Here is a 16,614-nt window from a genome sequence, read left to right as displayed (position 1 = left end):
TTTGATGGGGTTGTTTGTTTTTTTTTCTTGTAAATTTGTTTGAGTTCTTTGTAGGTTCTGGATGTTAGCCCTTTGTCAGATGAGTAGATTGCAAAAATTTCCTTCCTTTCTGTAGGTTGCCTGTCCACTCTGATGGTAGTTTCTTTTGCTGTGCAGAAGCTCTTTAGTTTAATTAGATCCCATTTATCAATTTTGGCTTTTGTTGCCATTGCTTTTGGTGTTTTAGTCACGAAGTCCTTGCCCATGCCTATGTCCTGAATGGTATTGCCTAGGTTTTCTTCTAGGGTTTTTATGGTTTTAGGTCTAACATTTAAGTCTCTAATCCATCTTGAATTAATTTTTGTATAAGGTGTTAGGAAGGGATCCAGTTTCAGCTTTCTACTTATGGCTAGCCAGTTTTCCCAGCACCATTTATGAAATAGGGAATCCTTCCCCCATTTCTTGTTTTTGTCAGGTTTGTCAAAGATCAGATGGTTGTAGATGTGTGGTATTATTTCTGAGGGCTCTGTTCTGTTCCATTGGTCTATATCTCTGTTTTGGTACCAGTACCATGCTGTTTTGGTTACTGTATCCTTCCAGTATAGTTTGAAGTCAGGTAGTGTGATGCCTCCAGCATTGTTCTTTTTGTTTAGGATTGTCTTGGCAATGCAGGCTCTTTTTTGGTTCTATATGAACTTCAAAGTAGTTTTTTCCAATTCTGTGAAGAAAGTCGTTAGTAGCTTGGTGGGGATGGCATTGAATGTATAAATTACCTTGGGCAGTATGGCCATTTTCACGATATTGATTCTTCCTATCCATGAGCATGGAATGTTCTTCCATTTGTTTGTGTCCTCTTTTATTTCGTTGGGCAGTGGTTTGTAGTTCTCCTTGAAGAGGTCCTTCACATCCCTTGTAAGTTGGATTCCTAGGCATTTTATTATCTTGGAAGCAATTGTGAATGAGAGTTCACTCACGATTTAGCTCTCTGTTTGTCTATTATTGGTGTATAGGAATGCTTGTGATTTTAGCACATTGATTTTGTATCCTGAGACTTTGCTGAAGTTGCTTATCAGCTTAAGGAGATTTTGGGCTGAGACAATGGGGTTTTCTAAATATACAATCATGTCATCTGCAAACAGGGACAATTTGACTTCCTCTTCTCCTAATTGAATACCCTTTATTTCTTTCTCCTGCCTGATTGCCCTGGCCAGAACTTCCAACACTATGTTGAATAGGAGTGGTGAGAGAGGGCATCCCTGTCTTGTGCCAGTTTTCGGTGGGAATGCTTCCAGTTATGCCCATTCAGTATGATATTGGCTATGGATTTGTCATAAATAGCTCTTATTATTTTGATATACATCCCATCAATACCTAGTTTATGGAGAGTTTTTAGCATGATGGGCTGTTGAATTCTGTCAAAGGCCTTTTCTGCATCTGTTGAGATAATCTTGTGGTTTTTATCTTTGATTCTGTTTTTATGATGGATTACGTTTATTGATTTGTGTATGTTGAACCAACCTTGCCTTCCAGGGATGAAGCCAACTTGGTCATGGTGGATAAGCTTTTTGATGTGCTGCTGGATCCGGTTTGCCAGTATTTTATTGAGGATTTTTGCATCGATGTTGATCAGGGATGTTAGTCTAAAATTCTCTTTTTTTGTTGTGTCTCTGCCAGGCTTTGGTATCAGGACGATGCTGGCCTCATCAAATGAGTTAGTGAGGATTCCTCTCTTTCTAATAATTTGAATAGTTTCAGAAGGAATGGTATCAGCTCCTCTTTGTACCTCTGGTAGAATTCGGCTGTGAATCCATCTCATCCTGCACTTTTTTTGGTTGGTAGGCTATTAATTATTGCCTCAATTTCAGAGCCTGTTATTGGTCTATTCAGGGATTCAACTTCTTCCTGGTTTAGTCTTGGGAGGGTGTAAGTGTCCAGGAATTTATTTATTTCTTCTAGATTTTCTAGTTTATTTGTGTAGAGGTTTTTGTAGTATTCTCTGATGGTAGTTTGTATTTCTGTGGGATCAGTGGTGATATCCCCTTTATCATTTTTTCTTGTGTTTATTTGATTCTTCTCTCTTTTCTTCTTTGTTAGTCTTGCTAGTGGTCTATCGATTTTGTTGATCTTTTCAAAAAACCACCTTCTGGATTCATTGATTTTTTGAAGGGCTTCTTTTATCTCTAACTCCTTCAGTTCTACTCAGATCTTAATTATTTCTTGCCTTCTGCTAGCTTTTGAATGTGTTTGCTCTTGCTTCTCTAGTTCTTTTAATTGTGACGTTAAAATGTTGATTTTGATATTTCCCACTTTCTCCTGTGGGCGTTTAGTGCTGTAAATTTCCCTTTAAACACTGCTTTAGCTGTGTCCCAGAGATCTAGTACACTGTGTCTTTGTTCTCATTGGTTTGAAAGAACTTACTTATTTTTCCCTTAATTTTGTTATTTACCCATTCAGGAGAAGGTTGTTCAGTTTCCATGTAGTTGAGCTGTTTTGAGTGAGTTTCTTAATCCTAAGTTCTAGTTTGATTGCACTGTAGCCTGAGAGACAGTTTGTTGTGATTTCTGTTCTTTTACATTTGCTGAGAAGTGCTTTACTTCCAACTATGTGGTCAATTTTGGAATAAGTGCTATGTGGTGCTGAGAAGAATGTATATTCTGTTGACTTGTGGTGGAGCGTTCTGTAGATGTCTATTAGGTCCACTTGGTGCAGGACTGAGTTCAATTCCTGGATATCCTTGTTCACTTTCTGTCTCATTGATCTGTCTAATGTTGACAGTGGGGTGTTAAAGTCTCCCATTATTATTGTTTGGGAGTCTAAGTCTCTTTGTAGGTGTCTAAAGGCTTGCTTTATGAATCTGGGTGCTTGTGTATTGGGTGCATATATATTTAGGATAGTTAGCTCTTCTTGTTGCATTGATCCCTTTACCATTATGTAATGCCCTTCTTTGTCTTTTTTGATTTTTGGTTTAAAGTCTGTCTTATCAGAGACTAGTATTGCAACCCCTGCTTTTTTTTTGTTTTATTTTCCATTTGCTTGGTAGATCTTCCTCCATCCCTTTATTTTGAGCCTATGCGTGTCTCTGCACATGAGATGGGTCTCCTGAATACAGTACACTGATGAGTCTTGATTCTTTATCTGATTGCCAGTCTGTGTCTTTTAATTGGAGCATTCAGCCCATTTACATTTAAGGTTAATCTTGTTATGTGTGAATTTGATCCTGTCATTATGATGCTAGCTGGTTATTTTGCCTGTTAGTTGATGCAGTTTCTTCCTAGCGTTGATGGTCTTTACAATTGGCATGTTTTTGCAGTGGCTGGCACCAGTTGTTCCTTTCCATGTTTAGTGCTTCCTTCAGGAGCTCTTGTAAGGCAGGCCTGATAGTGACAGAATCTCTCAGTATTTGTTTTTCTGTAAAGGATTTCATTTCTCCTTCACTTATGAAGCGTAGTTTGGCTGGATATGAAATTCTGAGTTGAAAATTCTTTTCTTTAAGAATGTTGAATATTGGCCCCCACTCTCTTCTGGCTTGTAGTATTTCTCCCGAGAGATCTGCTATTAGTCTGATTGGCTTCCCTTTGTGGGTAACCTGACCCTTCTCTCTGGCTGCCCTTAACATTTTCTCCTTCATTTCAACTTTGGTGAATCTGACAATTATGTGTCTTGGAGTTGCTCTTCTCGAGGAGTATCTTTATGGTATTCTCTGTATTTCCTGAATTTGAATGTTGGCCTGCCTTGCTAGGTTGGGGAAGTTCTCCTGAATAATATCCTGAAGAGTGTTTTCCAACTTGGTTCCATTCTCCGTCACTTTCAGGTATACCAATTAGACGTAGATTTTGTCTTTTCACATAGTCCTATATTTCTTGGAGGCTTTGTTTGTTTCGTTTTACTCTTTGTTCTCTAAACTTCTCTTCTCGGTTCATTTCATTCATTTGATCTTCAATCACTGATACCCTATCTACTACTGGATGAAATTGGCTACTGAAGCTTGTGCATGCGTCACATAGTTCTTGTGCCATGGTTTTCAGCTCCATCAGGTCATTTAAGGTCTTCTCTAACTGTTTATGCTAGTTAGCATTCTTCTAATCTTTTTTCAAGGTTTTTAGCTTCTTTGCGATGGTTTCAAACATCCTTCTTTAGCTTGCAGAAGTTTGTTATTACCGATCGTCTGAAGCCTCTTCTCTCAACTCGTCAAAGTCATTCTCCATCCAACTTTGTTCCGTTGCTGGGAAGGAGCCACGTTCCTTTGGAGGAGAAGAGGCACTCTGATTTTTCAAATTTTCAGCTTTTCTGCTCTGGTTTCTCCCCATCTTTGTGGTTTTATCTACCTTTGGTCTTTGATGATGGTGACGTACAGATGGGGTTTTGGTGTGGATGTTCTTTCAGTTTTTTAGTTTTCCTTCTAACAGGACCCTCACCTGCAGGTCTAGTGGAGTTTGCTGGAGGTTCACTCCAGACGCTGTTTGCTTGGGTATCACCAGCGGAGGCTGCAGAACAGCAAACATTGCAGAACGGCAAATGTTGCTGCCTGATCCTTCCTCTGGAAGCTTCATCTCAGAGGGGCATCCAGCTGTATGACATGTCAGTTGGCCCCTACTGGGAGCTGTCTCCAAGTTAGGCTACTCGGGGGTCAGGGACCCACTTGAGGAGACAGTCTGTCCATTCTCAGATCTCAAACTCCGTGCTAGGAAAACCACTACTCTCTTCAAAGCTGTCAGACAGGGACATTTAAGTCTGCAGAAGTTTCTGCTGCCTTTTGTTCAGCTATGCCCTGCCCCCAGAGGTGGAGTCTACAGAGGCAGGCAGGCCTCCTTGAGCTGTGGTGGGCTCCTCCCAGTTCGAGCTTCCTGGCTCCTTTGTTTACCTATTCAAGCCTCAGCAATTGCAGACATCCCTCCCCTAGCCTTGCTGCGGCCTTGCAGTTTGATCTCAGACTACTGTGTTAGCAGTGAGCAAGGTTTCGTGGGTGTGGGACCCTCCAAGCCAGGTGTGGGATATAATCTCCTGGTGTGCCGTTTGCTAAGACCATTGGAAAAGTGCAGTATTAGGGTGGGAGTGTCCTGATTTTCCAGGTATCGTCTGTCATAGCTTCCCTTGGCTAGGAAAGGGAATTCCCCAACCCCTTGCGCTTCTTGGGTGAGGCATTGCCCTGCCCTGCTTTGTGGGCTGCACCCACTGTCTGTCAAGCCCCAGTGAGATGAACCCAGTACTTCAGTTAGAAATGCAGAAATCACCCGGTTTCTGCATCACTTATGCTGGGAGCTGTAGAGTGGAGCTGTTCCTATTCGGCCATCTTGGATCCTCCTATCAGTTTATTTTTTTAAGTTTCCGTTTCTTTACTGAGATTCTCTGTTTATTCATTATATCCACCTTTTCATTTCTTACATATTAGACCTGTTTTATATTCATCTTTCCATTTCTTAAATATTAGACCTGTTTGTATCTAAATGCCAATATCCATGTTAGGATCAATCTGTTACTATTGAAGGCCTCCTTCTCTGGATTATGGGTCACGTTTTCTTGTTTCTTTAGATAGCCAGTGATTTTTAAAAATTGGTTAGTAGACTGTGGATCTTTACCCAATAAAAAAGTTGTAAGGAAATCTAGAATATACTGTTTTCCTTTAAAGGGTATTGAATTTTTTTCTGGTAGGCAGTTAAATTAGTAAGGAATCCTCTTGATCCTGTCAGACTTTGTTTTATGCTTTGTTAGGATGGGTTTAGTTTGTTTTTGCCCTTAGTCCTAGAGCATGGTCCTTACTCTAGGATGTGATCCATACTTCCAAAGCATGGCCTTTTTAGGGTCGTAAGTGGTTGACCAAGGTAAGCAATGAAGTATTCCCACTATAATTGGATAGGAACTCCAATGTCTCCAAAACTATGCAACCTTTGTAATCTTTTTCATTAACAGCGGCCACTCTCTGTTAGACCTTACAGAGCCTCCCTCTACACATGTGCACCCCAGGCCTTGCCAAGGCCCATCCCTCCACATGACTGCTTCCTTTCTAGTACCCTGCCCTGGAAATTCAGCTGTCTCAGCAGCCCCAGACTCCTATCTCTGTTTCATAAGCCCAGTTGGACTAATGACTGCTTGATGCTATGGCTCCTCCTTCCTATACTATTGTCTGGAAAGTGTCACCAAGTTCAGAGCCAGGGTGAATATGGGGGTTATAGCATGTTTTTTCTTACTCTCAGTAATCAAGCTGCTGTATACATTTTGTCTAGCTTTATGGCTAATTAGGGCAGAAGGGTAAATCTGATACCAATTACTCCATCATGGATGGATGCAAAAGTCTCCAATTCAGTCATTTATCCTTTTTTTATAATCAGATAATTTAATCCATCACTAATTTTTTTGTATAATTCATATTTTATCTTTATAATTTTTTATTTTCCTCTAATTTTTTATTTCGGTTCCCTCCACTTTTGAGAGTTATTTGCTATGATCTTATGCAGTGACATCTTTGCGTACCAATGCAGTCTATCATTTTGATGATAGTTCTGCTGTAATTTACCTTAAATTTTAAAAATACATTTTCTTGAATTTTTATTATACTAATAAACCTGGAATAATTTTAAAAATAATCATTTAAAGCATGACATAAAACTATCCATTTAATTTTTGAGCAAACTATGTTGGTTCTATCTTCAGTGCATATACAGAGTCCCACTACCCTAATCTAAACCACTATTTTCTTCTGTTGCTGGACTGTTACAAAAGCCTAAAAACCCAGCCCCCTTCTACCTTGCCTCTCCCTCATTCAGTCTGTTTTCCACATAGCAGCCAGAATGATATTTCTAAAGTGGTGAATAAACTGTGTCACTTATGCTCAGAAACCCCCAATGGCTTCTCATCTCAAAATGAAATCCAGAGTTCCATGGCTAGCAAGGTTATATGTTACCTGATCCCTGCTACTTCCCTGACTTCATCTTCCACTCTTCAGCTACTTTGCTACAGCTTCACTTTGACTTCTTTGCTATTTATTGATCATGCCAAACACAATCCCTTCTTAGCTCCTTTGCTCTTATTGTTACCACTGCTTTTCTCCAGATATCCCATAACTTCCTCCCTCACTTTCTATTTAAATACCATCCTTTCTCCCCACTGCTGCCTTTATTACTCTCCTTCCCATATTTTCTTTTGAATCAGATCAGTCAATCAATCTGTCACTTATTTTTATCCTGTCTGTGCAGAACATTGTCCAATAGAACTTTCTGGGATGATGGAAATTTTCTGTATTTGCACTGTCCATTAGAGTACCTGCTAGCCATGTGTGTCTGTTAAGCACTTGAAATGTAGCTAGTATTACTGGGAAACTGAATTTTAAATTTTATTTAAATAGCCACTTACGACTTGTGGTTACTGTATTGTACAGTACAGAATGTGTGAGAGAGGGAACCTTAATTTTATTAATGCAACCCAGTACTTTAGTGCCTATTATGTAGTAAATAGTATGAATATCTGTTGAAAGAACAAAAGAATGGGGATACCTATGTATCCTGTTGCTCCCTGAATCCTTGACTCTTTAAAAATATTTTAACTTTAAATTTGTATTTAATTGACACATAATTTTACTTATTTATGGAGTACAGTGTGATGTTTTGATACATGTACACATTGTGTAATTAGCATATTACCTCAAACACTTGTCATTTCTTTATGATGAGAACATTCAAAAATCTTCTCCTCATTATTTTGAAATATACATTATTGTTAACTGTAGTCACTCTACTCTGTAATAGAACGCCAGAACTTATTCCTCCTGTTACTTTGTATCTGGACTCTTTTGATCTATAACCCCTGATTGAACACTTTTCTGTCATTTCTAGCAATTCCCAGACTTCCAGGTGTTTGGCAATGATTCTTTAGATCCAGGGGTCCTCTCCACAAAGTTCAGTTGTGCATCAAAGATCCTGAATAATCTTCTAAATTAGACTAAAGCATATTTGGCAATGTGGGTTACAAACAAGGGAAAAATGCAAGATACAGGAAACAGATGAGGGAAATGCAAGATATAAGCTCGATCACAAAGCTTATATTTGGGGGAAGTATTAAATGAATGTATCTTTTCCTTTTGCATTCTAGCCAGGAATCCACATGAGGTCACACTTTTCCCAAGGGCAAAGAGTACCAAATCTGTCCTCTTTTTCTTCTTTATTCCTCCAAATAAGAGCTCTTTCAACTTTTGAAAATTCCCCGAAGATAATATTCATCATGAACTTTGAGGGAGCATGAAATAAGCCACTCCTACTAGCTTTTTCTTATGTTAAAATTATGGCTGTTATCTTTATAAGAAAATTCTTATGACTGAAAATCCTTATGGCTACCCTTTACAATAGGAACTACAGTTTTGAAAAATGGGCTTAGCAGTTAAGTAACTTCTGAAAGATATTCTTAAAACTTAAGCGTGATGTATTTGGTTTGGATACTAGGAATGCAGGTAATGAGGCTGACATTATTATGAAAAATTGAAGAGTAGGAAATATATTCTTGTAGGATCCTATAAGGAGGGCTTCAAAATGTAGTTCTTGTTTATCTAAACTAAGTAAAGCTTATTTTTCTAATCAGCAGGAAAACAGAGATCCACAACAAGCTTTTCGATTATGGCTTAAAAAAAAGCACGAAGAGCAGATGAAAGAAAGAAAGACAGAAGAACTAAGAAAGCAAGAGGAATGCTTATTCTTCCTTAAAGGAACAGAAGGCCGGGAAAGGGCCTTTAAACAGTAAGTTAAAGGCAGGGCATTTCCCCCCTCCTCCTTCCTCATGGTCATTTGAAAAGTTATGTGATAAATTAAGATTGAAAAAAAAAAACCCTCAAAATGTTTTCTCTTACAGCAAGTACCTATTCAGTTTTAAATTCATGCCTTTACAAATGTATAATTCTTTAACTCCATTATATATATTATATATATGGAGTATTTTATATATATGCATACCAATTTTTCTTCAAGATACTTTTCAATACTTAAATTATTTCTTATGGCACCAGTGTGATAGCCTTTGATACCTTATCATTTATTGTTTGTTTATTTCTGTGAGAAATGGGTCAAAGATTGGTTACGCTTCTCTTACATAGCCCTCAGAAAAACTGAATTTGTCAATAAATGCAACCAATAAATGCACTGTATTTACCAATAAATGCAACCAATAAAAGTTGCATTTACCAGTAAAAGAAAGGTGGACTAAGGAGCAAAATCTGTATAGACCAAAGGAGATTTGGGTACATATTTTGGTAATTTAAGGCAAACCTGATTTTTTTTAGTTATTTGGGTAAGATACTGCATTGCCTAATTCTGACAATACAGATGTGGCTTCATATTTTTGCTAGCAAGCGTGGGGAGAGTTGGGGGACAAAATGTGAATATTGAGTCCAGTTGTGTGAAGTTCATTTCCTTCTTTCGTCTCTTTTGCTCTTTCCTTCTTTTCTTTTTCTCTTCCTTCCTTTTTCTTTCTTTCTTTCTTTTTTTTTTTTCTTTCCTGTCACCCAGGCTGGAGTGCAGTGGCAGGATCTCAGCTCAGTGCAACCTCACCCTCCCAGGTTCAAGTGGTTCTCCCACCTCAGCCTCCCGAGTAGCTGGGACCACAGGTGTGCACCACCACACCTGGCTAATTTTTGTATTTTTTTTTAGTAGAGATGGGGTCTCACCATGTTGCTCAGGCTGGTCTCAAACTCCAGACCTCAAGTGATCCACCCACCTTGGTCTCCCAAAGTGCTGGGATTACAGGCGTGAGCCACCATGCCCAGCCTCCTTTTTCTTTTTCTAACATACCCTTTTATTATAACAGAAACAGTAAATGTGCATTGTAAAAATGGAGCAGTTTCAAGTTACTTTTTCATCACCCAGAAATTGTGACTGTTAGCACCAGTGTGCATACTGTCTAAGTATCTCTCTGTACATATATTTTCAATATCAAAATACTGAGATCATACTGTATATGTTATTCTGCAATCAGCTCTTCATTGGCAATATTACCTAATATCCAACTCATATCCATTTATTCCCCAACAGACCCATAAATGAGTTACAGTTTATTTGCTTAAACTAGTAGCCAATTCAGAACCACATATCATCAGATTATGATATTTAGTTTTTTTTCTAATACACTTATTGTTTAGATTTCTGAAAAAAAAAACCCCAGGTATATGTATGTGCATATATATATACACATATATATACACATACACACACACACACACAAACATACCACAAACACACTTATATACCAGGTATATGTGTATATGCAGTTATTTTTGCTATTATTTAAACAAGGTTTAAGACTTGAATTTGTTAGAATGTGGACTTTTCCTTTCCTACTTTTGATGTTTTCATGTTTGGCTTATTTTTCACTTTAAGAACTATTTTGTGGACTTAAAAGCTCTATAATTTACCTATAAGAAGAGTAAGGCAGCATTTCTGCATGACAGTATTCTTAACCTAGCTAAGTAATGTTTTAGAATACAGCTAGTTACAAAATGTAAGTTATTTGGAATCTACCAAATAGTAAGAAATCCTATTTCTAAAAAAAGAATAGGACCTACCGCACACATAAAATAGTGTTTATTATTAAAAAACCAATTAAGTTGGCAGTTCATCGTAAGACAGATAATTTCAAACATTTGACCCCAAATCTAACTATCTTTTCTTGTATGAGCCTTGGGTGTAATTTACATTTTTCAATTAATAGTTAAAAATTTGTGTTGTGATAGTATTTCATTGTAAAGAAATGTCTATTTATTTTGTCTATAGTAGTAACTATATAGCATGAAGAGTGTATTCAGGTTGATACTCACCAAATCTGATCATGACTCTTTCTACAGATGGCTAAGAAGGAAACGGATAGAAAAAATAGCAGAGCAACAAGCTGTCAGAGAGAGAACTAGACAGCTCCGACTAGAAGCTAAGCATTCTAAACAGTTACAGCACCACCTATATATGTCAGAAGCCAAACCTTTTCGTTTTACTGATCATTATAACTGAAAGTTTCTATTAAATATTATTTCAGTGGGCAGCTGCTATCAAAATTTTGGATATAATTTCTTATGGTCTGTGTACTTTGGTTGTACTCTAAATTATGGAAATGATATTTATCTTTTATTGACAGTGAATTTTTTTAATACTAGAACAAAATAAATTTTTTTTTTCTCACAGTGTTATAATGTGTTGTGCCGTCTCAGTCTGTGCAACCAACTGAACAAATGAATTCTATGTCCTTCTACTTCTAAATTATTAATGTTTCTAGCTGAAAACAAAAGAAAGATACATATTTCTATTCATACTTCCTATTATTGTTAAAAAATTACAATGGAACATTTCTTAAATTTGAAGGAGTGACTCCTTAAACAAGCCTGGTTCACGGCCTTAAAGTCCTATTTATGTCAACTTTGGATTTGAATAATCATGGCAAGCTAAGCAATAGGGTAGGCCTAATTCCACTTGTTAGTACCTTAAAAAATACACCCTATATGTGAGAGCTAAACATTGTGTACTCATGGATATAAAGATGTCCCCAGTAGACAACGGGGACTGCTAGGGGGTGAGGGAAGGGAGCAAGGGTTGAAAAACTTAACTATTGGGTACTGTGCTCTCTACGTGGGTGATGGGACCAGTCACACCCAGACCCTCAGCAACATGCACCATTCCCATGTAACTAACGCACGTATGTATCCCCGAATCTGAAATAAAACTTGAAATGATGAAATAGCAATTATGTGTAATACTCTTTTAGGTATGTTACAAAATTAGCCAACTTTTATTGAGAGCTTAAAACATTTTAAAATGTATTATAAATGCTTTATATAAATAATGTAATCATATATGACAACCCTATTAGTGTCATTCTGCAGAGGAGGAAACTAAAGTATATAGACATGAACATTTTGTTCACATAGACTGATCTGTATGGTTGCAAAATCCTTTCTCTTAGTTATATTATAAAGATTACATTCCTTGGTAGAATATGTGAGATATTTAAGAGTATACAAGAATCCAGTGTGTAGAGGAATAGTACTTCTGATACATGTAAGAGCGTGTAAGGGGTGGAGGACAAAGGTAAGCATACAAGTGTGATGGAGAAGGGACAGTCACTGTAAGCATTCTGGCAAAGCTTTAAAAGACAAAGTTCTGGCTGGGCGCGGTGGCTCATGCCTGTAATCCCAACACTTTGGGAGGTTGAGGCGGGAGGATCACTTGAGGCCAGGAGTTTGAGACCGGCCTGGCCAACATGGCGAAACCCCATCTCTACTAAAAATATAAAAATTAGCCGGACGTCGTGCCATGCACCTGTAGTCCCAGCTGCTTAGGAGGCTGAGGCATGGTAATTGCTTGAACCCCAGAAGTGGAGGTTGCAATGAGCCAAGTCATACCACTGCACTCCAGGTGACAGAGTGAGACCCTATCTCAAAAAAAAGAGACGAAGTTTTTTTTTTTTTTTTTTTTTTTTTTTTTTCTGAAACAGAGTCTCGCAGTCACCCAGGCTGGAGTGCTGTGGCACATCTCGGCTCGCTGCAACCTCCACCTCCCTGGTTCAAGCAATTCTCCTGCCTCAGCCTGCTGAGTAGCTGGGATTGATTACAGGCGCTTGCCACCATGCCCAGCTATTTTTTGTATTTTCAGTAGAGACGGGGTTTCTCCATGTTGGTCAAGTTGGTCTCAAACTCCTGACCTCAGCTGATCCACCTGCTTCAGCCTGCCAAAATGCTGGGATTACAGGCGTGAGTTATGAGTTACTGCACCCAGCCAGTTTGATTCATTTTTACTTAATTTTTATATATGGTGTGAGGTAGAGTAAGAAAAAACAAACTGTTTTTCCTGCTATACTCTCAATACTCAGTACATCACTTCCGACACCAGATGTTTAGGTTGTTTTCCCCAAGACCAAACAATTTCCCCATTCTCTGCAGACACCAACTAGGTATTCTACAATTCAATTCTGACACTAGCCAGAGTTGATGCAGACCTTACACCCAGGCTCAGTCCCATGAAACTGCCCCCTACTTTGGACGTCAATTGCAAATAACAGGTCCCCCAGTTACGGTTTCCACATTAATTTGCTAGAATGGCTCACAGAACTCAGAGAAACATGTTTATCTCTTTTTAAAAGGATGCAACTCAGGAATAGCCAGATTGAAGAGATTCATGGGGCAAAGTATGGAGGAAGGGTGGTGGAGCTTCTATGGTCTTGGTACCTGCACATGTTCAGCAACCTAGAAAGCTGTCTTAAACCTTTTGGGTTTTTATGGAGTGAGGGGCTTCATTATGAAGGCATGAATGATTAAATCATTGGCTACTGGTGACCAACTTAACCTTCAGGACTTCCCCCTCCCCTGGAGGTCTACTCTCTAATTACTTGGTTGGTTCCTCCTGGCAACTACCCCCCATTCAGGTCCCCCAGACATTAGTCATTTCATTAGCATACAAAGACACTCACAGCTTGGGGACTTGGGATGTTCCAAGGGTTTTAGGAGCTATGTGTCAGGAAACTGGTATAAGACCAAGATATGTATTTCTTCTTCTATCACAATATCACAGAGGTTCCAACTTTTTTTTGTATGTGTACATTCAGTTATTGCAGCATCATTTGTTGCAAGTCAGTTGGCCACAGATGTATGGGTTTATTTCTGAAGCCTCAATTCTATTCTATTGATCTGTATGTTAGTATCATCTGTACTTGTGCCAACAGCCCACTGTTCAGATCACTGCAGCTTTATAGTAAGTTCTGAAACCGGGAAGTGTCAGTCCTCCAACTTTGGCCTTTTCTGCATTGTTTTGGCTATTCATGGCGTTTACAATTCCATATGAGTTTGAAGGTCAGCTTTTCCATTTTTGCAAAAAGGCCTTTGGAATTTTGGTAGGGCTTTCAGTGAATCTGTAGACTGCTTTGGGTAGTACTGTCATCTTAATAATATAGTCTTTCAATACATGAACACAGGATTGTGGCAGGCCAGGTCTCACTCATGCAGGCCTCCATAACAACTGACTGAGGGGTTAAGTTAAATATTAAAAGCCAGTCCCCTTATACGAAGGCTGGGATGACATAAAAGCCCATCAAGAGTTTTGCCTAGGCCTTTCCTGGGCCTTAAAGTATGACAAAATAATAAAGGAATTCTTCACAAGGCCCATTTAGGATTAAATAAGTTTTATTGTGGGTCTGAAGAAACTTCCCAGGCCTCCACATACAAGTTTATTGGGCGTCTGAAGGAACTCCCCAAACCTCCGTGATTTAGCAGGAGACAAGGGTAATCCCCCCAGCACCTGGACCCATTTAGATGAAGTAAATTTACTGAGGCTCCAGAGGAAGGTCTTCAGGACTCAGATCTTAGTTATAGATTAAAAGAAGTTAATCACTTAGATGAATGCACACTTACACATGGACATACAGCTTAGAAGGTATATAAGCTCTGGAAAACTTTGTAATTTTGAGTTGGTCTGGCAATAATTTCCAGGCCTTCTCCCTGTAACCGGTTGCAGAAATGAAAACTCTCTTCCTCCCCAGTTCATTTGCGTCTCGTTATGGGCCACCAGAAACAGTAGCCCGACGACCCTCAGTTTGGTCTGGGAACAAAATTTGGTGGGCCAGCCAGGAGAGACCAGAATGGTGCTGCATTTAGCGGCCAGCGGCTTGCAACGAGATGGTCTTCAGGGGGATCCCAGCAGCTGCAGGTGAGATTTTCCCAGGGACCCTCTTGAAGGCTGTCCCGTGCTCAAAAGTGCACATCTCTTACACTACTGGGTTAGAATGGAGATCAGGAGCGGAGGAACTCAAAGGGTGAGTTAACCAGACGGTATGCCGCCGGGAGCCTACTGATTTCCTATCTAGGCTTGTTAAGCCATATGTCCGGCACTGGCAAGGGAAGCAATAAGGCTTGGTTATACACCCGCTTTGCATTTTATTGAGATCAGGTTTTGAATCTGTTTTGCCCGAGTGCACCTCCCCTTGTGTTGTCCAAAATTTGTCTCCACTTGTTTGTGTATCTGTCTCACTCCTTTTGATACCATGTAAACTTAAAAACGGGAGGTATTGGGTCCATTTCTGCTGAGAGGCCTCTGGGAAGGAAAATATAATTTTTAGGAGCTCAATGGTCAGCTTAATTAAAAGCTAACATCCAAGATATGTAAATGTATGTGTGCACGTGTGCATGCTTGTATTTAAAAGGCCTTCATGTTTTTATTTCTCTCTTAGGACCTTGTCTTTTTGAGCAAAAGTTTTTTTCTTCTCGGTTGACTGAATTCTGTTTTCTTCATTAATAGCTATTGCAACAGAAGCTACTCTGGGTTTTTAAAGAAAAAGTGTAATTTAGACACTTAGAAATCTCGTGTGGAAAAAAAAATTTTTTTTAAGTGCACTGTAAAAGCATCACATGATCTAGCCTCAGAATAATTCTCCCTTTTTGAAAACCTCTTTCCTTTATAAATTACTCAGGTTATTTCTTTTTGCAGCATGAGAATGGGCTAATACATGTCTTTCTAGGAATTTGTCTGTAAACTAGTTTACCTAGTTTATTGGTGTACAGTTTTTCTTTATGTAAGGTTACTAATAATGTCCACACTTTCATTTCTGCTTTTAGTTTTATGTGTTTTATTTTTCTTAGTATGGCTACAGATTTGTCAATTTGGTCTTTCTTTTTTTTTTTTTGAGACGGAGTCTTGCTCTGTCCCCCAGGCTGGAGCGCAGTGGCCGGATCTCAGCTCACTGCAAGCTCCGCCTCCCGGGTTCAGGCCATTCTCCTGCCTCAGCCTCCCGAGTAGCTGGGACTACAGGCGCCCGCCGCCTCACCCGGCTAGTTTTTTGTATTTTTTAGTAGAGACGGGGTTTCACCGTTTTAGCCAGGATGGTCTCGATCTCCTGACCTCGTGATCCGCCCGTCTCGGCCTCCCAAAGTGCTAGGATTACAGGCTTGAGCCACCGCGCCCGGCCTGGTCTTTCTTTTTAAAGAACTAACTTTTGACTTCTTTCATTATCTCTCTTGTTTTTCTATTCTCTATTTTATTTGTCTGCACTCTAATCTTAATTTCCTTCCTTCTGCTCACATTGGGTTTAGTTTGTCCTTTTTTTTATTTCCTTAAGGTGTTATGTTAGATTGCTCATTTGAGATCTTTTTTATTTTTTAAGTTTAGCTCAATAACTCTTATCTTTATTGTTATTGACACCGTTAAACCAGCAGTTGCAGAAGTGTGCCACTAGTTTGTGGTTACAAGAGTGTATGTAATTTTTTTTTTAAATTGTAACATATGTGTAAAATTTACCATTTTTAAATATTTTTTAAATGTACAATGCAGTAGCATTAAGTGGACTGACATTGTTGTACAATCATCATCACTGTTTATCTCCAGAACTTTTTTGTCATCCCAATCTGTAATTCTATACCACCAAATAAAAACTTCCCATTCTACACTCTCTCCAGGCCCTGACAACCACTATTCTGCTTTCTGTCTCTACAAATTTGTCTCTTTTAGGAATTCATCTAAATGGAATCATTTGATATTTGACTTTTTGTGTCTGACTTATTTTACTTAATGTAATATTATAAAGGTTCATCTACATTGTAGCATCAAATTTCATTCCTTTTTAAGGCTGAATAGTATTTCTTCACATGTATATACCAGATTTTGTTTATCTATTCATCCATCAATGGACACT

The 16,614-nt window shown here is 38.8% G+C and overlaps 1 protein-coding gene across 17 annotated transcripts in view; it reads left to right on the top strand.

Moving 5' to 3' along the window:
- The window catches only part of CCDC181 (coiled-coil domain containing 181), a 69,298-nt gene extending 58,164 nt beyond the window's left edge, over positions 1–11,134 (top strand). For 12 of the 17 annotated variants that reach the window (XM_065522367.1, XM_074007328.1, XM_015432415.3 and 9 more), the window contains 2 exons: positions 8,545–8,699; positions 10,796–11,134. In XM_065522367.1, coding sequence (XP_065378439.1) covers positions 8,545–8,699; positions 10,796–10,955 — 315 coding nt within the window. In that variant the 3' untranslated portion in view covers positions 10,956–11,134. The remainder of the gene's footprint in view (positions 1–8,544; positions 8,700–10,795) is intronic. The other 5 variants (XM_045392438.2, XM_045392443.2, XM_074007155.1 and 2 more) reach the window with 1 other exon arrangement.
- The last annotated feature ends 5,480 nt before the right edge of the window (positions 11,135–16,614 follow it).

Source organism: Macaca fascicularis, chromosome 1 (assembly GCF_037993035.2).
Source record: "Macaca fascicularis isolate 582-1 chromosome 1, T2T-MFA8v1.1".
NCBI lineage: Eukaryota > Metazoa > Chordata > Mammalia > Primates > Cercopithecidae > Macaca > Macaca fascicularis.
The sequence above is the reverse complement of the archived record's forward strand: the minus strand, read 5'-3'. Positions and strand labels throughout refer to the sequence as shown.